Here is a 26932-nt window from a genome sequence, read left to right as displayed (position 1 = left end):
AAAAGCATTAGGAACTGAAAACAAAGTAGAAACATGACCATAATCATAACCAATCCCTGATCCAAGTTTTCGCATTAGCTGTATGTGCAATTGATGAATGTATTTCGTTCTTCTTAGAGAGTACATCAATGCAATAGGCAGCAGCAAGTGACCATTAGACTTGTGGGAGATATTGCAGAAGTCTCTTAACTCAATTCATCATGCAAAACAACAAAATAGAAAACAAAATCATAAAACACTTTGTTATTTTTGAGCTACACGATCTTTTAATTTCAAACACTTTCAGGGTAGATACAGCGCTCATTTTGTTGATAGTTCTTACAGTGGTGACATAAAATTTATTTAGAAACATTGTCCAGTATTGCATGCTCCAGAATATATATACTGTCTTTATCACGGGCTCTCACAAAATTCCATCTCCTGAGATTGATAATCCACAAAGATAATAAGTAACAAATTGCATGATACCATGGATTCTGATAAGTTGTACTAAGTTTAGCTATTTAATAACTCGTTGCTGAAATTATTTTTGTGCAAGTAGCTAAAAGAAGGAATAAGAGTAAAGAATAAACCCAAGCAAGATTTGTGAAACCAGTATCAACAAACTCAATGAAGTTCCAACTATTTGAATGCAATAGACGGGACCTTTTTGGATCAGACACAGAAAAGGAGAAACAAGAGATTAAATCTAGGGAAAATTGCATATCTTATACTGCAATAATCCTTATTTAACTAATTCATCTCCAATAGTGGCAACTGGCAACCATCACACATAGTTGTATAAACTCATTTAACTTATGCAAGCATTCTACAAGTATTTCAGCAGTTCCAATCTAGCTAGTGAGTAACAAAATTATCATTTTCACATTACTTTTCATGTTTCTCTCCCATTTTATTTACCTTTCTTTTGTCTTCCTTTGTAATTGTTTCTCTCTTTGGTTCTGTTTGGTACTTCAAGAGAATAGATCAACCGGAAGTTCAGAGGGTCAACAACTGAGGATAGGATGAATGTGTGCCTTTTTGTGTATTCAGAAAGATGTCAAACATTCATCCATACTTTAATCATAACTATTAGGTTCAAAGAAAATGATATTTGACAAGAGTTAAAGGCATGGACATATTTCAAGGTACCAATGTATTGAATCTCAGATTTTGATGATGAAACCAATTGATAATGATGATGATTTAACTGCGTTTTGAGTGACGCAGGACTACCTTCGATCAGGATTAGACAATTGAAGCAGGAAGAATTGACGTTACGCCGGAGGAGAACATGTCAGAAGATTGTACGTCAAGCCAGATGATCGATGGACGTATCGGTAGAAGACTTCGAACAAAGGATTCGGGCATCGAGCCAAGAAGAGTGGAGTTGCGGCAAGGAGATCGGAGTTGCGGAGGACAACTACCGATTGGGCAACATGCCGCAAGAGAGGACGATGCACCTAAGAATCGGATGAAGCGTCGATGGACCAATGACATGTCGAGCAACAAATTCGATTAAGCTTTGTAATAATGGTATCGATCGAAGTAGGATTAGGTTTAATTGGGTTGAAATTGGGCCAACTCAATTAGGGGCCAACTGGGCTCGAATTAGGGCTATGTTGGGCTGGATGAAAGGCCCAAACAATGCATTGGTGCCACGTCAAGTGGTGGCACCACCAGGGTTGGCGATGGAACCGCTTGAAGGCTCAGCCTCCAAGGTTGAGTCTGGGCGGTGGTACCGCCTAAGTCTAGTAGTCGAGACTCTGCCTGGGCGGTGGTACCACTAAACTAGGCGGTGGTATTGCCCAATGTCAGAGTCAACTGGTGGTGGTACCGCCAGTACCTTGAAAACCGGGGTGATTCAAATTTGGGCTCCAAATTTGAATCATCTTGAGGCCTATAAATACCCCTCTCATCTATGGTTAAACTATACACCGAGAACAAAAAGAGGAAAAATTCTACTGTAATTACTTGAGAAATCCTCCCCTCTAGTTTAGTATTGGTTTAGTCTAAGAGAGGGGTGAGAGGTCCTGTAAAGGTTAACTCTGGAACCTGTAAAAGGAGAATTGAGTTGTAAGGGTAGTTAGTCTTCGCCCGGTTGAAAGAAGACTAATAGTGAAAGTCGGTGGCCTCGATGAAGGACGAATCGGGAGTGGACGTAGGTCGGACGACCCAACCACTATAAATTGGTTTGCATTTTACTTTGCTGTTTATCTTTGCTACAAACCATTTAACTTGCCCACTGCCCTACTTCTTCTCTACATCATTCACTTACAAACGCTTTCAAGTTAAACATATTTCCGATACGGATTTAATCGTCGAACGAATCTTCCATCGAAACAGTTTTCCAAAATCTATGAAATCGTCGTTTTTAACCGCTGCACTAATTCACCCCCCCTCTTAGTGTCGGACTTGATCCTAACACAATGTACATGGATATATATATAATATTGGCAACCTAAAATGACAAATAAGAAATTCCTAAACTTTGTATAAAATCACTCCTCCAATCTACAAAAGCAAATTACTGTATCTTGAAAAGGTAGCATAATGTAGAGAAGTCAGAAATTATTTGATACCTTGCCACATACTGGACAAGTGTCACTTCTTTCCATCCATTCATATATACAGCTCAGATGAAAATGATGAGAACAATTTGCCACAATTTTTGGATTTTCTGGAGTATACTCTGCAAAGAGCAGCCAATACATTTAGATTACTTCCAACTGACAGTGAACGGGTATAAATTTTGTACTCTTGCAAACACACAACAAATGAAAGGAATTACCAGAATTAAAGGGCAACAAAATAATTTATACTTTGTAACACTTATGGCTACACATGCTTGGTGACCTTTGTCTTAAACTTTATATCATACTTGTACAAAATCAACTCCAGAGAATTAATTACGGTTCTCCTACCATCATCAAAGTTTGGTCTTCAGCTTAAACTTTAAAGCCTTTATTAGAGCATTAATTCAGGTTTTTCTTTTTTCTTTCTTTTGGAATATTATGTCAACATTAATTGGTTTCAACTAAGTGCGAGATATAACATAATTGGAAGAAAATGAAATGAAGAAATGGCTTTTGGTTTTCAAATATTGATCAACCAAAAGATTGAAAGTCTTTTGAACCATTGAAATGTAAAGTAAAAATGGTAGCTTTTGAGGTTAGCAACATTGCATTGGTTATTATAAAATGAAACTTTAGAATGTGGAGAGTGAAGCTGCATGATGAAAGGTTGAGTTTCGGTCTGTAGAGAGTTTACCCTCCAGACATGTAGGGCAGACATCTTCATCTTCTGAGGTTGTAATAACAAAACTTGTATCACATGCTTTTGCAGACAGATATTTCTCAGATTCAGGATGGGTAAGTTTAAATCCTTCTTCAGATTCTGCAATGTTTCGCTTTTTAATGGCACCCAAGGTTTCGACAGCAGAACTGCTACCATTTCTTCTAAGAGTGTGCAGCTCTTCTTGTGTGTGGTTCATAGACTTCTCACGTCTCGAGACCAATCCTTCACGCTGTAAGCGGGAATACCTAGGATCTGCATCATATGGTTGAGGTAAAGGCACAACGTGGTAAGTCTCACATGCTGAATTATCAGGAGCATTTCCAGTTGCTGTCGACAACGACGATGGAGTTGTTATCTGAATCTGGGATGGTACCGAGCGTCCATCAAGTCTTTGAAATGTTGCACCATACTGTAAAGGTAAAAGAAACTTGATTATGAACTCACCATCAAATAAGCATTAACAACAACCAAAACTATTATGACTATTTGGAAGACTTAGTATTCCACTAAAGTTGGCAATTTCAGAGATCCAAGGGAAGTCGCTAATATGCTTAACTTGAAAAGATTTGTATTAAGATTAAAAAATAATGCTAACTAAAAAAAAAAAAGATGCATGAGGCAGCTTCAAATTGATCCTCAAATCTGAGACAATGATTCGGATTGGTGGAACAGCAGGAGTCCCATTGTTGAGAGTGAGACATCAAACTGAGTCTAGTTACACCACAGATTCTAGATTTTTCTATGTCAGTTATGTTTGACCAAGTTTCGAGTTAGTCAGGGCTAGATTAGTTGCACATTGAGTCACTTTTCCATCGGAATGGTACATGAAATATTATTTTGAAAATTTTCTTTTGGGTACTCTGATGGTGGTCATCATCGTATTTTGATAATCTGTTTGTGGCTGTTTCAGATGTTAGTTTGACTGTTTCGAGTTAACCTTGATTATGGGTAGAAGTATAACTCATAAGAAATTAGTTAGGCATTATTTGCTAAAGTTCTATGAAATCCTTAGAAGTTTTATAGTCCTAGTCTGAAGGAAAAAATGTATGCAATTAGTGATGCAATATAAAGTTGGTTAGGCCAGTGCAATACCCTAATCTCAATTTTAAATGCAACTTCTATAGAGGAAAACAAAGAAAATACACGTCCAACCATTATTTCATCTTAACACACTCTCTTGCCAATTGATTCTCACAAAACAAGCTACTGCAAACCAAACCTGACCCAACATACATACAATCAGCACTGGTCCATATTTGGTCGATTCCAGACAAATCTTGGCTGGCCACCTATGAAAACCTATATAACTTCAAGTGACATCCCCATATGCCCCAAAGCAGCTCATATTAGCTTGTTGGAGCATACTTGAACCTATTACAGCTTACGACAGACAAGTTCATCTTTGTTTATGCATTGATCCATCTCCAATGAAGCTTTGATCAGTCCAGAACAGCAAGGAGAAGGTCCAGTCCAGCTTGGAGAGACTTCTTTCTAGCTCAAGAAAGAGTCCTACTAGATGTAAAAGAGGGTCGAGGTAAGAAGCCAGCTAAACAAGGGAACTTTTGCAACATTATAATCGAAGGAGGAGTTGGAAAAGACCTCCCCAACCCATTTATTGTCAAATTAGGAAACGAGAGGCTGACCAGGCCTTCTAATTATGTCCCACTTCTAGCAACCCTACATTCTCTTTTAAGAAAAAAACATTTTAGATAGAAATTCGTCCGTATTTATAGTATATAGTTTAGTTGGTCAGAAGAATCCTATTTTGAACTAATAGCATCCTAGAATCCTTGTGTGGTTATAGTCTAGGTTGGGCAAGTCTTTTCCTATTGTGAAATTCTGCATGCTTCTTCTAATGAGTTTTTGTAGGGTGACATAATCAACTCTAGCTCCCTTGTCTTTGTTTGCAATAAAATATAACTTGGTTTGTTCTTTCCCTATCTTGTTCTCTTGGTGACACTAAACTCTCTTTGAATTGCTGAGACAAAGAGGCCTATTCTGTCACAAAGAGACCAATTCTGTCACAGGATATATGGCATCACTTCCATAGCTCTCCAATAGCAATACAATTAGAGATTTATATGTTTTTTTCAAAGAAGTATAATAAACTGAAAAGTCCAATATTACCCCATCCAGGAGCCGATGAAAGAAATATCTTAAGCATATGCAGTGCCGATATATGGAATTGCTTGAGTAGGCATGTTCTTCAAAGTCCTCTGGACATAGACAGCAACAGAATGCACCCATAAATCTGGTTCCTAGCAACTCAGGCAAAACACAAATAGTTAAGAGTTCGAAGACAGGTTAAATAGAATCTAATTGAGCAGGTTGTCAAACCTGCAAAAGTATCTTACTCCTGCTAAAACTTTATAGAAACTTATCAAGGACAAATACTTTTCTGCATCCTCCAATAGAATCTTCAAACTGTGATTAAAATAAAAGATGCCCTAATAGCATCCATGAAATCATGACATCATATCCATTGGGTAATTTACAAGAGAATAAATGTTCTGTTATTCAGAATGGAAAAGCACCACAGTGGTATTTGCTCCTCCTGGCTGTAAAAAAAAAATGCAAAATTCAGTTAAGCAAATGAAGAAAAATAAAATACAGTAAAATACAGTAATATGCAAAATATAGTAATCAGACAATCATGACAATGGAATGTGAGCCTAAACCAAAATACACTGCTTTACTACAAAAAGAAAAAAGAACAATAGTAACAAACCAAATATGGTTAGACTGAAAATATGCATACCATCAAAGTTCACTACCTTGCTCATGTGTTTTAAATTGGACATCTATTTACAGTGGCATCATGCACAAATTTTACCAGGAGCATTTAGTTTAAGATGTTCTCCATAAGCATGGAACAAAATCAAGTGACCACAAATTCAGGAACCATACTGTTCGATCAATCCTATGGGCAAGGTTAACTATAAACATCAACATCTGGTCTGAACTTACAGAATCACCATTAGAAAAGTGTCGGGGTTCGAACCAAGGACTGCAGTCACATGAATCTCACATTGTTAATCTAGGACAAAAGCTTATCAAAGTCATCATAAACATTTTCATCATATCCACCAGTACAGAATCAGCTCTGGTGCAAACTATAACACTGAAACACACCAACAAAGACTTAAGAGACTTTCACAACCAGCAATGATTCTACCAATAGTTGTATCCAATTGTAGTAAATTCTTATTAAAGGCATAGCTAAGCAACACTGATATTGTAGCATATGGAAACCAACTTGCTACCATTTAAATTCATTCAACTAAAGAATAAACTTTCGAGTTTCAACCAAGGAACTCTTTTTCGCCTAGATCTTATTTACTGATGATCGATATTTATCGGTCCAGGTGTAAACCCCAACCCATTTTGGGTGGTCCAAACTGGGTCATATATAAAAAAATAAAAAGAAAGAATAATCTCGCCCTAATCATCCTAATCACTAGCCCGACTCATCCTAATCATGAGCCTCGATGTGTGACCTCCTTGCTGCCCGCCGTTGACTACCTCCCTGCTGCCCAACATGCTATCTATCGTTGCCTACCTCGACATGCGACCTCCCCGTCTCCCAGCTCAGCGTGTCACTGATGGAGTACACTTCTCTTCTTCCTCCTTGTCCTGCTGCATGTCCTCCTCTTCTTCCTCCTTCCGGTTCCTCCAGCAAATCCTCTTCTTCCTCCTGTTTCTTCCTTTTCTCCATTGCCTGCTCTTCTTCCTTCCTCTTTGCTACACATAGGTGTACCATGTGTTGGTATGCAATAACTGGTCAGTACATAAAGGTTGGGTATAGTACCCAGCTATAAAATTGGAATCCTTGCTTTCAACACTTCAATAAGGTTGGATAGAAACTTGTAGAAAAGGAAATTTTATCTACAGTCACCTCCAAGATACATAAGAACCAACAAAATAAAAAAGGGCGGTGCTGATACTTGAATACAGGAGAATTGTTCAAGATATAGTTAAGAGTACCAAATAATTGAGGAAACACCTCAACAAATTTTAAACATGGAACCTTATGTTGTATGGATGTATGCATCTTTATTTTGCCAGTACACTCTAAGCTGATAACTATATGGCATGGTAACCTAATATATATCAAAAAGCTCAATATCATAGGGTTCCAGGCCAGCAAAAAGAAATAGAGCACATAAGAGCGTGTCAAAACACCATTGGAATGAAATGGACTTTTGCCATCACAATGTTATTATGGTATCGTTGAAACTCACTGAAATTCTCCAAAACTCAATGCTACCAACCAATAGGCTAAACGACAATTAGTTACTCAAGTAATCTTAAACGATCGATTTTCAATTGCTTTTCTCTTCCCTATCATTATTGTCTACCCATTGTAGTCAAGATCAGCTGCAAGCCAAGATTACTTCATCTAGCTCTCATCCATGCCAAATATGCTCTTCTTAACGTTTCACACCTTTTTAATCTTTTCACAGCATTCATTCCAATTTTTCAGCACAAGATACACTATGAATTTATAATAATTTTCTTTTGTTTTTATCTTATCCCTTTGACACCATTTGCCAGAAGCTTTTCCCAAGAATTAAATTGTTGACCAGCTAGCTATCTCTAAAATCCATGTTTCAGCTAGTCGAGAAATCCAGTCGACCATAAGGCTCAGCATGGTTCCTCTGTCACAATCTCCTAAATGTGCAACATAAACAAATTCTGTTCAGAAGCAGGGATAAAAGAAAAAAAAGCGTCAAAGTGTAATTTTCAGCTTCCAAATCTGAGATAATTTAATACAAATTTTTATTTAGTTTTGATCGTCATCGATCTAATTATTCTATAACCATGACATACAAAGTAGCAGACCTTTTCTTCGACTTCCAAATTTAAGCGCGAGATCGTCACCAAATGAAAGACATGAACAAAACATCATCGATCCCTTTTCAACAGTAATATAATTAATGATAAAAAAGGGACTTCTGTTACGAAGCAAACGTGATTAGCGAAAAACATAACGTTTTCCCAATCCAATATTTCCAATCAGGAAAAACAAAGCACAGAAGAAACTGGTCATTTTCCATTATACTACCCAAAACGCCAAAAATGAAACATCCGTTCCACGAATTCGCAAGGATCGTTCATAATTTACAGAAAGAGACGGCGAGCGGCCAGATAATATAACGCCTTCAAGCAATCGAGCGAGCGTCAAACGAAGGTGGAGGTCTCGGGTGCAGAAGAACTGAAGAAGAAAGGATTCGTACCTGGCCAGGAGCAACGGAGCCGGGCTTGATCACCCTCAAAATTGGGGCGAGAGGAGGGGACTCGAGAGAGAGAGAGAGAGAGAGAGAGAGGAAGGTGGGGGAGGGGAGGTGTGGGTCTTGGTGGCGTGTCGCTTTCCTTTCCGCGAAGGGCCCATGGCCGTCCGTACGACCGCATAATACGTCGACTCGTTCCTTCGACGTGGCGCATCGAGCGAGGGCGAGAGATGAGACGCGACGCGGGATGAGATGAGCTGTGGATCATGTGGTCGCTTACTCGTGCAATTATGCGTGGGTTGAGTGAGCACAAGGTGTGTGCACTGCTGCAATTCTTGTTTTGTCCCTTTTTTTTTTATAATCAAATTCGCTGCAAAACTATTTGTGCCGTTCGTCACCGACTATTTCATCACAGCCTACTCTCTGTACACCGGAGCCTCTTCTTTATTCAACCAAATTGTCTTGTGAACTTGTATAGTTCACACTCTTGGCTCTACCCATGTAATAACTCTTTTCACAATAAGAATGATCTATACAGTGATAACATTTAATCAGGAAAGTTGGCTAGGTAGCTGACCCTCTTCACTTTTAACAATAGCAGCACGATCTTTTTGCTTCTTATAATACTATTTCCTCGGATAACTATTTGCTAGCAACGGGGAATTACTTTTCATCTGAAATCTAGGTGATTGGATGTGCACCAATGCAAACCATAAATTCCATACACAATATAGGTATATGATAAATCTTTTTCATTTACCCTATTCATTGGTACCAATCATTGACACTGAAAAAATTATCTAAGAGCTAAGGATATGATAAATCTTTTTCATTTACCCTATTCATTGATGACGAGTCGCACAAACACCATGGTACATGTTCCTTGACGCTAAAGATATCCTCTAAGTGCGAAAGATTTCATAGCATTTCTAATAAGTTGTTTAATAGTTGGCATGTCATTTCTAATTAGTATCGATATCCGGATTGTTATCGATATATATCACCTTCTATTTTGTTTTTCTTGAACTAATTTCATTATATCACCACCCATTTTGTTTTTCTTGAACTAATTTCATAATCTTCCTTATGTTCTCTATTTTCTTAATCCAGTCGTTCTAATTCATCGATTAATTTGTATGACCATCAAGGAACGTTTTTACTGATTTCTTTTATTTCAATAGATTTTTTTTCAATTATTGTTTGACCATTTGGATTGGTTGTAATTATATCAAATACAAATCTCAAGGATTTTGCTTTAAATTCTTCCTTCTTCTTCCAATAAAAATAAAGAAGATTCACAGATTGACGTTAAGAAATTAACAATATAATTAAATGATGATTTCTCATCAAACGAATTCTTTTCATGTTCAAATTCTCGAGAATTTTTAGAAATAGGAAAGAGCCCGTGAATCTTATTTATCCAAAACATTTCTATGGAATCTACATCTTCTTCTTCTTTAGAAGTAATTAAATCATTCATGATTGTATGTAAAAAGAATTTTTTTATTGTTCCACAGTATGGTCCATTCAAAAAAGGATCGTACGCTTTTAGTAAGTATTCTTGCTCATTCTCATCGTTGCATGGTCCTTTTTTCAAGAATATCTAGAGTAAGAGATATCCTCTTCTTTTTCTTCCTCTTCTTCTAGAGTTTTTATTCGACTTATCAATTCATTGCTCAAGTTGTATTTTTTTGCTTATTGGTATTTAATCATATAGGTCTTCATGGGAAAATTTTTCTATCATGTACAAAGGTATTTTGCGTTCTATCATTTTCGAAAAAATTGATAAACTAAGTGGATATGTAAAAGGTATTATTTGTTTTCTAAACACAAAAAAATTGTGACATTTCATTTTGTACACTAATTTCAAATAAATTATTTTTTATATATCGTAATGGACCATTCCACCGCTTATAATTGAAAAGAAAAGTTACAATAGGTTTATCAAAGTCAAAGCGGAAAAAAATCTTTTCATTTTTCTCTTCTTTGTCTTCCCAATTCCCAATTATCTTGATAGGTATCAAGATAAGAATCTTCATAAACAATTATCTTCGTAAACAACTATCTTTATCGCATGTGTCTTTAAAGTGAAAGTGAAATTCATGCTTTGTTTTTTTACTTTCGATTCACTTGGATATCTTCCGTTTCATCTATTTTGTTCGGATCCTCCTTTTCTTCCGAATAAAGGGAATTATAAGCTACGTTGTTCCTCCTAAGTAACATAGAGCGAAATTGTATTCTTTTCAAGTCGTCATAACAGACCCGCCCTCTTCAAATCAGCCTTGTCCTCGAGGCTGACGATTCATGAATTTTGAGAATTTGATCTTCAAGTCGTCATAGTTCTCCCGAGCGACATCTTTTGTTGGTAGGTTAATCCACTATAATAGCACTTTAGTAGTAGGTCGTTATCGTCGAGTCACGATCCGTCGATCAATAATGACACTTGGCTGGGTCTGGAGTTCTCCTTGGATAGTCATATTTGGTGGGTGGCTTTGGACTGTCTCCAAGCACCTATTTACAACTTTCGCCCGATCATTGATTTTTAGGTGATATGTCGTACTCCTTTTGAATTTAGTACCCTTATAATATAATTCTTTTAAGTCCCAACTGTAATGAGCCACGGGGCTTGGTGTTTCCTCCAATTTTTTTATGATCTTACTGGTCTCTGAATCTTCTTGCCATTCTATCTTAATATCCTCAAGGAAATCGCTGGTCGAAAGTGAAATGGCTAAAACTTCAACTTGCTCGGGTAGCTGCGAAAGCGCATTTGCAAGAATTTGTTAAGAGCGAAATTATATTCTTTTCAAATAAAACTTTTTATATTACACCTAACTTAGATTCCAAGTCTTAGATAGTTTTGATAATTTGTAGGATGGTTCAGACTTTATCATTTCTACCACTACTCCATGGAGTAAAAAAAGTATTACATCATACACTACTTATTACATTTCTTGATCGAGTACTTATGCATCTACTTAAAATCTCATACTTTTAACTATCTTGATAAGAAATTTTTTTTAAAATTTGCCTTTTGATCTTATCTCGATATTTGGTTTTAAAATTTTCATCTTGTTGATCACCTTTCACAATCATGCACTCATCCTTCATGAGAACAAAGAATCGATTATTCTACAAAAATCTTACCTCTACAATACCATTTTGTAGGATCATAACTTGGGATGCTGTTGCTACAATTCTTATTTTACCCTTTTTTTTTCTCTTCTTTTTTTATTTTATTATTAAAATTTACTGCAAAATTATTTGTGTTGTCCGTCACCGATTATTTTATCACATCCAATGAAATGCCATGTCATTTCTTCTAAGAAAACAAAGAAAATTTGTCTTTTACTTACCTATTAAGAGGAAAAAATGTTTAATCATTCCAATTGTTACATATTTTGCTATAATTCTTCCCACAAAAATGATTTTATTCTTTTATAAACAGACTCATCTGTCACTTGACAACTCTCTGATTTTTCAATCTTCCCAAATGCTTGTATTTGGAAAAGACTACCCAAAGTTTTAATTGATAGCAAGTAGCTGCCGAACGTTTCAAGGATACTCATGATAGCAAGTAGCTTCCCAATTCCCATAAGTTGGTCACTTTCAAACAACTTTGAATCAATTAAAGACACCCCAAATGCTGTGATAGCTTAAGCCATTTGGTCATAGCCAAGTATCTAACATGCATCATTAAAAGTTAAAAAAAAAGAAAAAAGGCAACAAGAGTAAATGTGATTGGTACCTTGGCAAGCGATCAAACCTTTTTTAGCATAAATTCTAAACATATGAGCTCCACATTCATTCACATGCTGCTCCCAATCCCTGTCATCCCCATCCACTACTAGTTTACCCTTTCCATAAGTAATGAACAGATGTTTCATTCTCGTTGAAACAGTCTCGATATCAGACCGTAAAAACACCTGCCACACCACAAAGGGCCGACTCACGGAATGCATTATATTATCAACACATCGGAACCAGGAAAGCCTACAGGTGTTCATCAAAGCACTAGATCATAGTAAAGCAGTGAAGCAGTGGTTTCCATTTTCAAGTGACTGCTTTATTTCTGACTAGAGCACTAGATTATAGTGAAGTAGTGGTTTCCATTTTCAATTGACTGCTTTATTTCTGACAAGGCAAATGCATGGCAAGTTTGTCTTCCTAGTTTTATCAGGTTCATGTTGATCACTGTGAAGAGGCAGTTAAACTAGTGGCGATTAAAAAGGTTGACCTAGAAATATAAACACAATCTAAAAAGTTCAAACTTAACAAAATTCCCATCACGAATTAAAAGGATGGACATAGATTCGCCAAGTCAAAAAGATATGACAAATGCAGCTTATTCCATATAATTAAGATCATATTTTGTCCTAGTTTATGGTAACACAAACTTGAGTAAAAGAGTCAGACCATGATGTCATAATGTGGAAGCCATCTTGGTAGGCAAAATACAAAAATTGAAGGTAAAGATAGTCTCTGATTTTTTCAATCTTGGTAGATTTAAAGACTACCCAAAGTTTTAATTGATAGCAAGTAGCTGCCATGATTTCAAGGATACTCCACCTGCAATGATTTGGATTCATCCAAAATTATCAGGTAGAAACTGGTTATAGAAATGCATCTAAGCAGTTATAGAACTGCTTAAGCCAATTGGTCATAGCCAAGTATCCAACATGCTCCAATAAAAGGGCAAGAAAAGGCAACAAGAGTAAATGTGATTGGTACCTTTGCAAGCGATCAAACCTTTTTGAGAATAATTCTATACATAGGAGCTCCACGTTCAATCACATGCTGCTCCCAGTCAGTCTGAACACCAAAAGGATTCTCCTCCATCCAATCCCTGTCATCCCCATCCACTACTAGTTTACCCTTTCCATAAGTAATGAACAGATGTTTCATTCTCGTTGTAACAGTCTTGATATCAGACTGTAAAAACACCTGCCGCACCACAAAGAGCCGACTCACGGAATGCATTAGATTATCAACACAACATAACCAGGAAAGTCTACATGTGTTCATCAAAGCACTAGATAATAGTAAAGCAGTGGTTTCCATTTTCAATTGACTGCTTTATTTCTGACTAGAGCACTAGATCATAGTGAAGTAGTGGTTTCCATTTTCAATTGATTGCTTTATTTCTGACTAGGCAAATGCATGGCAATTGTCTTCCTAGTTTTATCAGGTTCATGTTGATCACTGTGAAGAGGCAGTTAAACTAGTGGTGATTAAAAAGGTTGACCTATGAACATAAACACATTCTCAAAAGTTAAAACTTAACAACATGTAGGCAAAAATACAAAGATTGCAGGTAAAGATACTCCAAACATGAAATGTGGAGTGAACCTTTCCATTTGTAATAAGCAGATCCAAGATTGCTTCAACAAGTCCTCTCTGTACCATCCTCCATCTTTGGTCCTCTCTGTTAAAATCAGGATTCGGGCACTAGACAAAAGGATGCTGCTGAGCAAGTTGTATCTCATAAATGTTATCTGCATACTTTGTAAACATGCTATGCACATAATAAGGTAGAATATCCATAAATAAATGGGAATAGCTGAAGATAAGGAATATAAGCCTATGAAGAAATTGAGAATGATTTACGATGCCACTATCTATTGAAAAACGATGCATATTGGAATTTTAGAATTAAGTCACATGATAAAGATCACTATCAATTATGGTCAATGAGTTTAATGCATGCAGCAAAGTACCATGTCCAAGGACAAATGGATTTTGTGATGATTATTGAAGAATTATATCACTGCAAATCAAACTAAAAAGCTAAATAAGCACAAATTGGTGTCAGAAACCAACTTAACTCGATTCCATATATTACATAAGATATAAATCAGATCTTGAGAAAACACATAAGCATAGTTAAGTACATTGATTTACATCACAAAAATTTCAAGGACAGAAGCCTATTCTTTGATAGATTGGCAATGAGTACAAAGCGTCAAACATTAATCCAATAAATATGCCATTCATTGAGGCTCCTTGCAATAACTTACCGCTGCTACAATATCCATACCATGGCAGCAGCATTTGGCGATCAGTAAACTCATTTTCTAATTTATTAGTTATTAAGTCTTGCATATAGGCCTACAATGTTGGTTCCCCAATTCTAAAAATTTTACTAACAACGTTTGAGGTAGTGGAACATCATAAAAATTAAATACTGTAGTATACGATGTAACATTTTCATCTTTGCCAATAATCTAATAAACGAATCTACCTCATTAACATGCATTATCAAAGTCTAAACCAATGTTCATCGTACTGCAACATATCACCTGTTATGGGTGGTACAAACTAGTCTGTCGGTACGTACCATACGAGTGATCGGTCGGTACACTAGTACGAACTGATAAGATGAACCACGATTTGAACTATGAATAATGTAGAATATGTCAACTTCACTCAGAGTTACATGGAAAATGTCATAACAATCACATGCCTTATAACAAGCAATGATCAAGATCCATCCAATGAAGTGCTTTCTTGACATAGTATGCCAATTTGAGTTGTAGTGACAGAGAAAATAAATCATTAAGCATGTCCTGCATGTTAGTTACCACCAAGTAAAATTGAGTTGAGAACTATGACTGACTGCTAGCACTTCTAGTTGTACCAAGTAAAATTGAGTAGAGAATGATGATGACTGCCAACTGAAGTGTTATCCTGAACAATTATCTCGATCAAGGATATGACACCTCACATTTGCTGTTCCATGTGTGGCATCCAACATGGAGCAAGAAATGTGGAATCAAGGTGTCACAATTACAACAGACTGAACCTGCAAGGTCAGTTGACTAACTTTTTTAAGGTTTCTCAGGATTCGACCAGAAACCATGTCAGGTTATTGTAGGAGAAAATAAACACATATGGTCGGCTAAGAAAAGAATTATTGATGCCGGGTTGCAAATGACTCATTTTTCTTTCCTTCTGTGTTCTGTCTCCCCCCCTATTCTTTTTGTTTTACATTTTTGCCAGCACACCCATGTTGGTTTGACAGTGTACCTTGTGATAATGACAGTACGTATCATGACAGCCGGTGAACAACATGGGGTGTGTCATGCAACTGATTTTCTTTTCCGTAACATGAACATTAAATTCTTACTTTCATGCTTTTATTAACTTTTATCCACTTGGTTCAATGTTCATTTTAGAATTGCACTTTCTCGGTCCATCAATCAAGTTCACTCCTGACTCGAGCTAAGAAATGCACTTAACGGGCATCTCATACTATAGATCAGTTCCAGACAGTAGAAGATGCAACAAAATAATTGCAGGAAAGATTTAGCGTATGAAACTTGTACCTGTATTGCGACAAGTACCAAATCTCCAGGATAACTAGAAACTATAGAACGGAATGTAGAGGTTGCATTTGTTGATATAAAATATCTAGTAAGAATGCAAACAAAATTAGAAAAATGAACCACAGAGAAAAAGAAGGCCTAAAATAATGTGTTCAAGAATGATGAAGTCAAAAACAAATCACAACTCTCTAAAGAACCAACAGGAGAGTAAGCCTACATTGTCACGCTACAGAGACTCACAATAAAGTTACTCGATATGGACCAAAATAGTTTTGCATCAATGGTAGAACTTAGAAGTACCGCCATATAGACTTCGCAAACTAGTTATCATGTCCTGCTCCCATCTCATATGTATATATATTTAATTTAGTGTGGGGCTTGGTCTATCCAAAACAAATGAAGTTATAATTTAACAAACACTAACTTATGTCAAAGCAAATACAGTGAGTGTGGGGCTTGGTCTGTCCAGAAAGTTCAACCAGCATATTCCAACAATGTTAAAAAGGTATATTGTCACTAATATTTGTGGAAAAGAATATTCAAAGCAGTTAAGGTCCCAGGTCTACATTCGTGTAAGTTTGAGAATATAAACAAGTTCTGAGCTGTGTAACATAAAAGATGCATCACTTATGTCAAACAAAATATGGTGAAAAATAATTAGCTCGACTTTAATCATGTCTGGCCAGAGAAACAGTTTAATGATGACGAGACTTCATATTTTGCTCGTTGAGAGGTCTGCAAAAAACTACATTGAGACTGGTAGTAATGTGTTTACAATAACAGTGGCTAAAGTCATGTTTCTAGTATGTAGAAATAGCAAGAGAGAGCATAACGAAAATCAAATTCTCATTCATACTGAAAAGATAGGGGCAAAGGAAGCTCACCTTATTAGTTTATGACCAAAAAGAAAGGGGCAAAGACAATTGATGTATTAAAGGCAAAGAGAGAGCTTACATAAGATTGAGTCATATCGGAGTTTCTTGTTGTTCCAGCCTTATTACCAACAAAATTTCATGGGTCACAATATAATGTTGATGATTGGCCCCAGTTCATCGAATTCAAGGCTCCATACAACTCAATATTAGTATAGTGATGACAATAATAGTTCTACTGCTTAACAGCGACATAGTCATGCTTGTGCAGTTGCGCTTACCCAATCCCAGAACAATTTCTCCCATAGTGACTAATATGCCAGCTGTTCTTAATCCATGTATCTTTGCAACACTTCCAAATTTATTTCACATGTTACACATAATATATTAGTTTTGGGTGCTGCAGGAAGAATATTATCAGTGGGTTCTGCGGACTTATAGTTTCTATCTATAAGAGTCTAACAATTGCAACCTCAACATGTGACACACTTGATATGATAAGATTTTTGGTACTACCAAATAATAGTATGACACTTATAATTGAATTTTTGATATGTACTTCCATACCTCAGAACCTTTACAAGCTATGTTTATATATATTTTCATGATATATGAACATTAAGATAGGACCTAAAAACTTATTTTGATGCATTCTTGGACAGAAAAATATTTTAATTAGTTTAAAATTATTGAATTTTTGACATGTACTTCCTTATCTCAGAACCTTTACAAGCTTTGTTTACATATACTTCTTGATATATAAACATTAAGATAGGGCCTACATGCTTATTTTGATGCATTATGGGGCAGACAAAAATTTTAATTAGTTTACAATTAAAAGTAACTTTTGAAATTGGTCTGACCAATCAATCAATACAAACCTACACCAACACATGGTAATGGATACATAATGACACCATACTAGTCTGTCCTAGCACATACTGAATTGAGATTTTAATCCTTGATAGAAGTAGGGTCTGCCGTACCGAACCGTACTGCCCGGTACGGGCGGTATGTACCGGTCCGACAGGTTGTCGGTACGCGGACCGCTTGTTACCGGTCCGAGTGCACTGTAGCACTATAGCAGTGCACCGTAGCAGTACTACAGTACTTGGCACACCTGGGTGTACCACTCGGTACACCGTACCGTACCGATACCGAGCCCAGGTCGAAATACCGGTACAGTACGGTATTGCGAACTTTAGATAGAACTACAAATTTGAAGAAACATTTGCATGCATAAAGATAAATTAATTATTTAAGATAAATGACCAATATACAAGACTTCAAACAAGTGTTTCTGAACTAGAACTATTAACACTAGGTAACTTTCACGTGTAACTGCAAGTTGCATTAAAGACACTCACCCATTTTTGAACTCAGATTGATGCAAATTATCTAAGCATCTCTGAACAAGCTGCAGACAATTGAGAAAACATTAGCAAAACTACAAACATCTCTATGCAATAAAAAAAAATGAGGATCACCTTCCTGTTAATCTCAAGCCCAAGAAAGTTTAAATCTGTGCATTTTCTAGCCACCTTCAAAATAAACAAGCCATTTCCTATCAAGGAAAGAAAATTAAGTATTTACATGTATACGTTATGGAAATAACTTCAGAATCATAAGCTAGAAGGACATAAGAAAATGAAGCGCAGCCAGGATTCTCATGGTGTCATTCATCTTTAATAGTAAATCACTTATAACTTTAATGTTATTCCTCCACTCATGTTACTAGTTAAAGATTCTTAATGCTCCAGCTATTTCACAATATTTCTAAAGTTAATATTTGAACAACTGCAATTATAATAACTTGATGCAGCCCAAATGCTCCTAAGCATTACTAGGAAAGGGACTGAACAGTGCTGATGATAACTACATTTTTTGGTATGTAACTGAAATAACATGTCCAAGTATTTCTTCTAATATGATATTTGATGAAACTTGATCTAAAACACCACAAGATGGTAAAACTTAAAAGCTGTTTCAAATAAGTAATGGAAGAGAAAGGTACCGCTGCCAATATCGACTGCTATAGGTTTAGTGGGATCTGCAAATATGGCACGCCAATTGAGATTGTATTGAAAGGCCTACAAGAAGATCATGTTGAAGTATAACAAATAAATATATGCTAAATATGAATGATAACTCGCGATCATCTGAAATATATAATTCAAATTGAAGGTTTCTTATGCATATAAATGGAAAAGCAAATATGCGGCAGTATCCACGAAATTAAATCAAACACGCAGCCATATAGAGCTAAACAAATGAAGAGCATGTAGCATATGCCAAAGAATGAAATGACACAAATGCATCAGAAGAAATAACGAGGATCATGTTTTGCCTTTCCTAATTTGGCTTGCATGTGTTGTTGTTACTGTAGGTTGCAAATAAGCTAAACCCTTTCCCACGGATAATCATAACAATTCAAACCAGCCAGTATGACATGTACTATCCAACAAAACAGTGGTAGACAGTTAGCCTGACACAGTGGTACAGCCCATCCTGAATTAAACCATGGGTATGTCGACTGCTCCAAATCGGTATGGGTTGGTATGAATTCGATAAGAGTTGATAGAGACCAATACCTTACATGTGCTAGTCATAGATCAGGCCAATAACTCTATTGGGAGCTTGTCCACAGTTTGGTCTACCAACATGACATAACACATGATTGTTTTCTTGAGACCATTGATAATATTCTTTTAGACAAGTACCATAAATTCTATGTTACTATTCAAAACCAATTTTTTGCCTCACTCATTTAAGTAAACAAATATTATTATTTTTATTAGACATTATGCCCATGTTACATTTTCATAGATGGGTATGTCGACTGCTCCAAATCGGTATGGGTTGGTATGAATTCGATAAGAGTTGATAGAGACCAATACCTTTCATGAGCTAGTCATAGATCTGGCCAACAACTCTATTGGGAGCTTGTCCACAGTTTGGTCTACCAACATGACATAACACATGATTGTTTTCTTGAGACCATTGAAAATATTCTTTTAGACAAGTACCATAAATTCTATGTTACTATTCAAAACCAATTTTTTGCCTCACTCATTTAAGTAAACAAATATTATTATTTTTATTAGACATTATGCCCATGTTACATTTTCATAGATGATACATATTACCATGACACTTATCGTGTTTTTGACAATTAACAGAAATACATTGTTAATCAAGACCATCAAAGACCAAAACTTTGTTTACTGGACACACTTTGCAAAACCAAGTTGTACTGTTAAAAAAAAAAAGAAACTGATATGTCACAATATGATATCCTAGAAACAAGGACAAAAAATAGATGATGGCGAAAATGTAATTCCTAGAAACAAATAGAAAATAGAAATCCTTACCAAAGACCCCGAGCTAATTGTCAAATCATCATTTCCACCAAGTTTTTCCATGCTAATTCTCAGATTATAAAGTTCCACACAACATCCTTCCCTCTCCTTCAGCTACAATTGCTTTCTTTCTCTAGTTTATCATGTATTAAACCATTTGAGAAAACAAGAGAGCAAGGATCACAATATGATCAGCTACACCATCTAACGTTCATGATTACATGACAAATTTTATCATGAAGCAAACAGAGAATCTGTTCATGCTTCATACTAAAACAAGAAATTCTCTTCCATGCCTCATAACTATTATCTAAACCAAGTTCTCTAGAAAAACTATTCTGCCAATCAACAAGCATAGTGGATTACTTATGGAAAATAATTGATGCCAGGTTAAAGATAAAAAGGCTAGTACATGTGTTGTATCGCGTGGCTATAATGTTAGATATGAAAGTTAAATCACAAGCTAACTCAACAAGATTTATAAACTTTTGCTTTTGGATTGACCTAACAATTAGAAATCCATGAAAAAGAAGAATCTGACTGAGGATTGGATATTCCATCTCAATGATATCACAATATTACCATGGCCAGTTAGATGATTAGAAGCGATTGATTGACCAAAAAGATATAGATAAAGTTTTAATGCCCCTGTAACATTTTATGGAAGTGGCATGTGTGCTTATATTTCCAAAATTCTTGTTTCTTGTCAAAAGGTATGTGACATAACCTATAGCCACCATGCATTAGATATGCCATTTGTGATCATTGTTGTACAGAATACTCACCCAACAACACCAACAATAAGCCCTCATGACCCACCATATGAAGATGGTTATAGTATTCATTGGACACCTAATATGGCCTCAGCTCATCCTCTATATACAATCCTTTCTGCAGTTTGTGAGCCTTATAGAGGCAGAGATCCCAGCCAGCCCAATACATTAGCAAGAATAGTGACCCTTCAGTGACCAACTAGCAGAGTGTGTTCGGTTAAATCTAGATCTATATCACAACATTTTGGAAACCATTTTCTTACAATATGAATATTCAAACTTCATAATTAGTTATTTTTCTGTGAAGAAAAAAAAGGACATGGAACAATTAGCAAGGACATTTTAATTGCATAAGCTAGAATAAACAAGGCAACAGAATAAATCTAAACAGCCATAAATGGAAAATTACTAACTGGATATATACATATAGCATGAGTTTCTAAAATATATATGCTGGAAAAAAACTAAAATAAATCTAAGCATTCACACATTTGGATACAACAGTATGTAAACACACAAATTATAGTAAAAGTTACAAATTGCAGCCTCAAGGTTACAGATAATTGATTATGTTTGACTTCATATAATTGGCAAGTAATATAAAAAACCAAAAGGGAAATTAAAATATAAAGAGTAGAGGTGTGCATACTTTATCTAATATTGCCACACCTGGCAACTTTGTTCCTCTGAGAAACTCCCAAGCAACTGATGCATTTCTAAACACTGAATACTGATTAGAATAACTTGATTTTCCTGCAAACGCTTTGCAGGCTGCATTCCCAATAAGAATCACCTCACTGCCATTTTTGCTTATTCTTTCAAGTACGGATACCAATTGAGATGTTCTTACGTTATCTTCCTCTAAAGAACCAAAACTTACTGAACCAATCAATATGACTTTCTGTAAGATGTGAATATTTATTACGGAAGCAGATATGTACAAAATAATTCACAAAACACAAAAGTGTCAAATTATAAGGCATAAAAAAAATTTTAAGCAATAAGATATAAAAGCTAGGTTAAGAAGCACTACTATAAGGAAAAAACTAAACAAAGAAAAATATCCACTCAAGTTTAACAATTAGGGTTCATAGGTAAAAAAGAAACCTTGCTTGAAATTTTGAATAATAGCGCCGTCAAGCATCACAAAAATATCCATCTTTCGCAATGTAGATGTCTTTTCCAATTAGCAATACTATAAATTTCATCCGTATAACTAAATAGCTAGACATTTTCAGTATGCTAAAATGTCAATTCTGCAAGTATTTGAGCAACTTTGCTGACCAAGTTTCTCATGATCTACTTAAGTCATTATATATAAAGCTTTGTTATGTTTACCCATCTAAAAAGGTCAGGTTTGGTTGCAATTGCATCACCCTGAAGTGACAATAGTCATAGTATCTTTGGCTACTTTCTAAGTCACCACTCACCCACTATAAACCTGAAAATCTTCTTCTTTGTGCAAGCCATATTTTTTGCATAGCATTCTATCAGCTCAGCATTATTTTGATTACCTAATTGGTTACTTATCATTTTTAAAGTCCTCATTCATCAATATCAGCTAAAGATCACAAATCAACCAGGAAACCCTCTAAGTTTGTTAAGTAATCCCAAACAAAGATAACATAAGCAAAAGATGGACTTGCATTAAATAATCTATAGTTGGTTCATTGTACTCTAAAAGCAAGTTCAAATCACATAAAATGACAAAAGTTACACCATAATTCAATGAACAAGGTACAGTTCAAATATCAAGGCATTAACAATATTGTATAAGATAGCTAGTTCTGAAAAGAATGCTAGGACATGGAAATGACAGAGAACAAATACTGGGTTGGCTGGTCAAATCTTCTTAATTATCTAAAAAATCAAATCACTAAACCACGAAAAAAAATAATACTTACATGTCAAGGACATGCATTAACCAGATAACTTTTGCAAAACACATCTAAGTCAACTGCCTTGTGTTAATACGACAAGTTGTCACTAATCTTGTGATGCTCTCTATGATAGATACAATATTGAATGAACATCCCATACTTTCAAATAAAGACATAATGTGCAGTGTATATGCCATGAAAGTTAGTTCATCTCCATTTGGTTTGCTTAAGCACCAAACTCAACATTTTCAATCAAAAAGTAAAAATCACAATAATCAGAAAGTTAAAACAAGACTACAGAAAATAGAACCACAACAACAAAAAAAAATACTAGAGTTAAAATTGTTTGATTGATTTCTAATAAATTGAATTAAAAGTTCAAGTTTGTGAAAGATAAAGAAAGATAAGCATACCAAATTGAGAAAGTATTTGCCCAACCAAACATCATTGTAGCAGGTAATGAAGCCAAAATTGATCGATTCAAATGCAAGGATTCAAATGCAAGAGAGCAGTCCCTGACACCTTTTGTTTTTATTTTTTTGCAATCTAAAACAGCCAACAGCTTTGAACAACTGTTATAAGCTGTTAAAATTTAAAAAAATAAAAAATTGAAACAACTAGTTTCAAACCAGATCGAGCAAAATCACTCGGTCCACGTGCCAGAACCAATCAGATGAGTAAATACTAATCAGTACATATTGGTCTGATAAGTTATTTGGACCTCGAGACTAAAAATGATCATACAAAACTGCTAAGAGGAAAAATGCTAACTTGATCTACTATTTTAGCTTAAACTGAACTATGTCTTGATACATTTATATACTCCACCAAAACTCAGTCTGCTAAAGTAACTACACTTGCAGCATGATGATCACTAACAGACTTAATAAGAATGAAAACATGACAAATTAATGCAAAATTAGTGCTGGCTGTTTTAGAAATCAAGCATATCGACTATGATAGTTCTTTTTTACTTCAGTGTTTTGCAACTAAGATGTTAAATCTGATCATTATGCTGGCATGGACCACTGATTGGATACATTAGTGCTGTAATCAGTGATTGAAACTAGGGAATATTAAAATGATATTTTTAAGTAGATATTCATGATCTATTATATAAAGAACTTAGTGACCACTTTTATGATAAAAAACGGGGGACAACAAGCAATACCATCCAATAAACAATTTTTTTCTATTAGTTGATCTTCCATAGCTGCATGTACTTGACCATTTTTATCTATAGAAGAAACAGAAGAAAAATATAATTATCATAATGGCTTAATGGACATTCTGAGATGCATTTGTCACTTGGTTTTGAACTGGTTATGGCTTAGATGTTAATGAAAGACAAAGAGTACCTTATAAAACACAAACATTTAACCTCAATTAGATTTCAAATATGGCACAGAAAGTAAATTATGATGCCACAGACCTTGCATGTTGAGAGCATAGAAGAGGTTTCTTTCATTGAAACTGGCCCTAGATCCACAGGCACCCAACCTGAATATTAAAGATAATCAGTAAAATGTCTCACTGTTTAGGTTAGAAGTGCCTACACTATGAAGATCCAGTTACATATGTTTCACAATCTTTTAATGCATTAGATCATCAAGGGATCATTTGGAAAGATGTAAGTGGAGCTATAACCAGTAATGATAGCCAGGTTAGGTTCAGCTACCAGTTATCCTAGACCCACAGACGTTGTATAGGCAACAAGTAGGAAATTGGACTTGGACCCTCTCCTTTCAACAATAAGGGGACCAGGACCAAGTTGAGTACAAAAGGCCAAGTCCAAAATGGATCTTGATATGTTCAAGTGATGAGAGAAAAGTGATAGAACACATATAATTTGTGACACGATTAATTAGGATTCTAATCAAAGCTTGTACCAAGTCCATGTTATAAAATTTAACAAATTCATAAAAAAGATTTAAGAAGTTTCACTAGAAAAAACTAAAATGAAAGAAAGAAACAAACAAAGAATACGTTGTGGCTTATGAAAAAAAAAAGAAAAAAAATTAAGAAATAATAATACATAAAATAAATAAATAGGCAAGCATTAGCATGCTTTCCAGGACTCAGATAAGCCAAAATGAAAGTGTGAACTACAAATGGAAAGTAAAGGGAAAGATTAAAAGGACAAAGTTTCAAAAGGGCCAATCCAAGCTTAAAAATTAATTTTCAAATGATTTTACATGTACAATTCATCATACTAACCTGCCAAGATTTCATTATAAGCGTATATCTCCACCAGCTCAGGCTTGCCAACTTTGACACACACAAAATCTTTCTGAAAATAAATTGGAATCTTTCTTTGTTGTGTAAGTTTGATCAGTTCTAGTGCTTCTTTAACAGCATCATGTTCCACTAAGTGGGTAGGTACCGAAAGTCCGAAACCATTCATTATCTGAAATGCTAGCTTTCCAATGAAAATCAGTCCATCACATGTAGAAGCTAAAACATGCAATGTATTAGCTTTTTTCAGGAAATTACTCCCTCCAATCTGCAACATATTTAGCTCCCATCAGAAGGAAACAGCATGCAGAATGCCAAAAATTTAGAATTAAAAAAACAAGAAAATCTGGGCAATGAAACTGTTATTTTAAATCAATTATCTAAAACATGGAATCAGACTATGATTCAAATGCAATAAAAGCAGAACGTATCTAGTTAGCACCAGTTTGGCAACATGTTGCTCCAACTCAAAAGGTTTGCGTAGAATGAAGAGATCGGTAACAGTCCATAATAGTGCTCCAACGGTCAAAATGACCGTTGGAATATTTTCTCATAGGTTTTTAAACCCATACTCCCCTATATTTCACTCCATTTCACTCTCATAAACATCGTATTATGAAGAATCATACAGTCAACAACAGTACGACACAGTGATTTCAATAGGTGCTCGAGCGAGGTGAGGCCCGAGCGCCTCACTTCATGTCCAGGCGCCTCGCTTCAAAGAGGAGCTGCTTGGGCGCTCGCCCAATACCAGGCGCTTCAGGTGTGCCCCAGGGCTAAACCAGGCGACCAAACTAAATTTTTAGGTCTAGTTGGTTTTCGATGCTTTAGTTGGTTCAATGGAACCAACTAAATCATCGATATTAGGCCCCCTCTCGCGATTTCCCCGACTTCCCCAACCATAACACTCGCGATCGTAATTTCTTCGTTGCTGCTACTCTCTACTGTCGCTACTCGCCGCTGCTGTCATCTCTCACCGCTCTCGTTGTCGCTCCTCGCTCCCACTCCCGCTATCACTCGCCACTCCCGCTGTCACCGACGCTTGCCGCTCCCGCTCCAGCTACGGTTGTCGCCTGCTACCATTGTCGTTACCTCAACAACCTCGGTCTTCTCACACTCTTCTCACTATACTGTTAACAGTATACTGCTACCTGTATACTAATAATAGTATTTTTATTTATTAGATTAATAATATATTTTTTTGATTTTAATACTATTAATTTTTATTTAAAATTAAAAAATACACTATTATGATATATTTATTTAATGTGATTTTGTACCTGATTTTTTTTAATTTAATAGCATATTTTTTATTTAAATAATTATATTTATTAATTATATTATATATTTTTATATTTTAGCGCCTCGCTTCGCTCGGGCAAGTGCCTAGCATCTCATGCGTTTTTGGACATTGGCGCCTTTTGACGCCTAGCGCTTTTTAAATCACTAGTACGGTGATAGTTGGTTATACTTCTCCGAGCAATAGTATGATACAAAGCAGCAGATCAGTAGCGAAAGTAGAAGCTCTGACATTCACCAATATATGCCTTAGGAGCCGCCTCGAACAAATGTGATTTATCGCGATTAACCTACAATCATCACCACATTGATGCACCAATGGCATACGGTGTATATTTTAGCTGAAATCCTTACTTCTATTGAGCTGCACATTATTATTTCGAAATCCTATATGCTCTTATCCCGAAATAATTTGTATATATAAATCTGTAATGTAACGTTTATGTTTAAATTATATTGTTTCGTACAAGCAAATGCATATTTCGTTGTTTCACATGTGCTTTTCAATATATACGAGTTTTATTGTTCACATATCCTTTTGTACTCTGGTGGCTATGGGATTGTCTGGACCTTTGTTAGAAATGGTAAAGGGTACTTGCTTAGAGCCCGTGATGCATTGCCTGTTGAATCTCGTATTTTGATAATGAAACTACTTGATATATGTTTATGATTTAATCTGCGTTTT

General features: G+C 35.7%; 2 protein-coding genes across 14 annotated transcripts in view; both read right to left on the bottom strand.

The window, feature by feature from the left end:
• Nucleotides 1-216: 216 nt before the first annotated feature.
• LOC135639876 (E3 ubiquitin-protein ligase At3g02290-like) lies at nt 217-8668 on the bottom strand. Of its 3 annotated transcripts, XM_065153870.1 has the most exons (7): nt 8514-8601; nt 6836-7017; nt 5631-5834; nt 5404-5534; nt 3250-3685; nt 2562-2671; nt 217-420 (listed from the first exon to the last, which is right to left on the bottom strand). In XM_065153870.1, the coding sequence occupies exons 4-7, from the start codon at nt 5521-5523 to the stop codon at nt 394-396; spliced, it is 693 nt and encodes a 230-aa protein (XP_065009942.1). In that variant the 5' UTR covers nt 5524-5534; nt 5631-5834; nt 6836-7017; nt 8514-8601; the 3' UTR covers nt 217-393. The 3 variants fall into 3 exon arrangements, with proteins under 3 accessions (XP_065009942.1, XP_065009950.1, XP_065009935.1); XM_065153878.1 differs by lacking the exon at nt 6836-7017 and having other exon boundaries at nt 5614-5834; nt 8514-8668; XM_065153863.1 differs by lacking the exon at nt 6836-7017 and having other exon boundaries at nt 8514-8668.
• Nucleotides 8669-12128: 3460 nt separating this feature from the next.
• Nucleotides 12129-26932, bottom strand: part of LOC135639844 (uncharacterized) — a 48122-nt gene continuing 33318 nt past the window's right edge. For 3 of the 11 annotated variants that reach the window (XM_065153810.1, XM_065153829.1, XM_065153834.1), the window contains 10 exons: nt 24931-25216; nt 24146-24213; nt 21483-21734; nt 18716-18791; nt 18189-18265; nt 18069-18118; nt 15830-15914; nt 13854-13952; nt 13236-13448; nt 12835-13073 (listed from right to left, as the gene is read on the bottom strand). In XM_065153810.1, coding sequence (XP_065009882.1) covers nt 13248-13448; nt 13854-13952; nt 15830-15914; nt 18069-18118; nt 18189-18265; nt 18716-18791; nt 21483-21734; nt 24146-24213; nt 24931-25216 — 1194 coding nt within the window. In that variant the 3' untranslated portion in view covers nt 12835-13073; nt 13236-13247. Of the gene's footprint in view, nt 12431-12834; nt 13074-13215; nt 13449-13853; nt 14007-15829; nt 15915-18068; nt 18122-18188; nt 18266-18715; nt 18792-21482; nt 21735-24145; nt 24214-24930; nt 25217-26932 lie in introns of those variants that run through there. The other 8 variants (XM_065153817.1, XM_065153823.1, XR_010497060.1 and 5 more) reach the window with 8 other exon arrangements.

Source organism: Musa acuminata, chromosome BXJ1-4 (genome assembly GCF_036884655.1).
Source record: "Musa acuminata AAA Group cultivar baxijiao chromosome BXJ1-4, Cavendish_Baxijiao_AAA, whole genome shotgun sequence".
NCBI lineage: Eukaryota > Viridiplantae > Streptophyta > Magnoliopsida > Zingiberales > Musaceae > Musa > Musa acuminata.
Note: the sequence above shows the minus strand (reverse complement) of the source record. Positions and strands in the feature narration are given on the sequence as shown.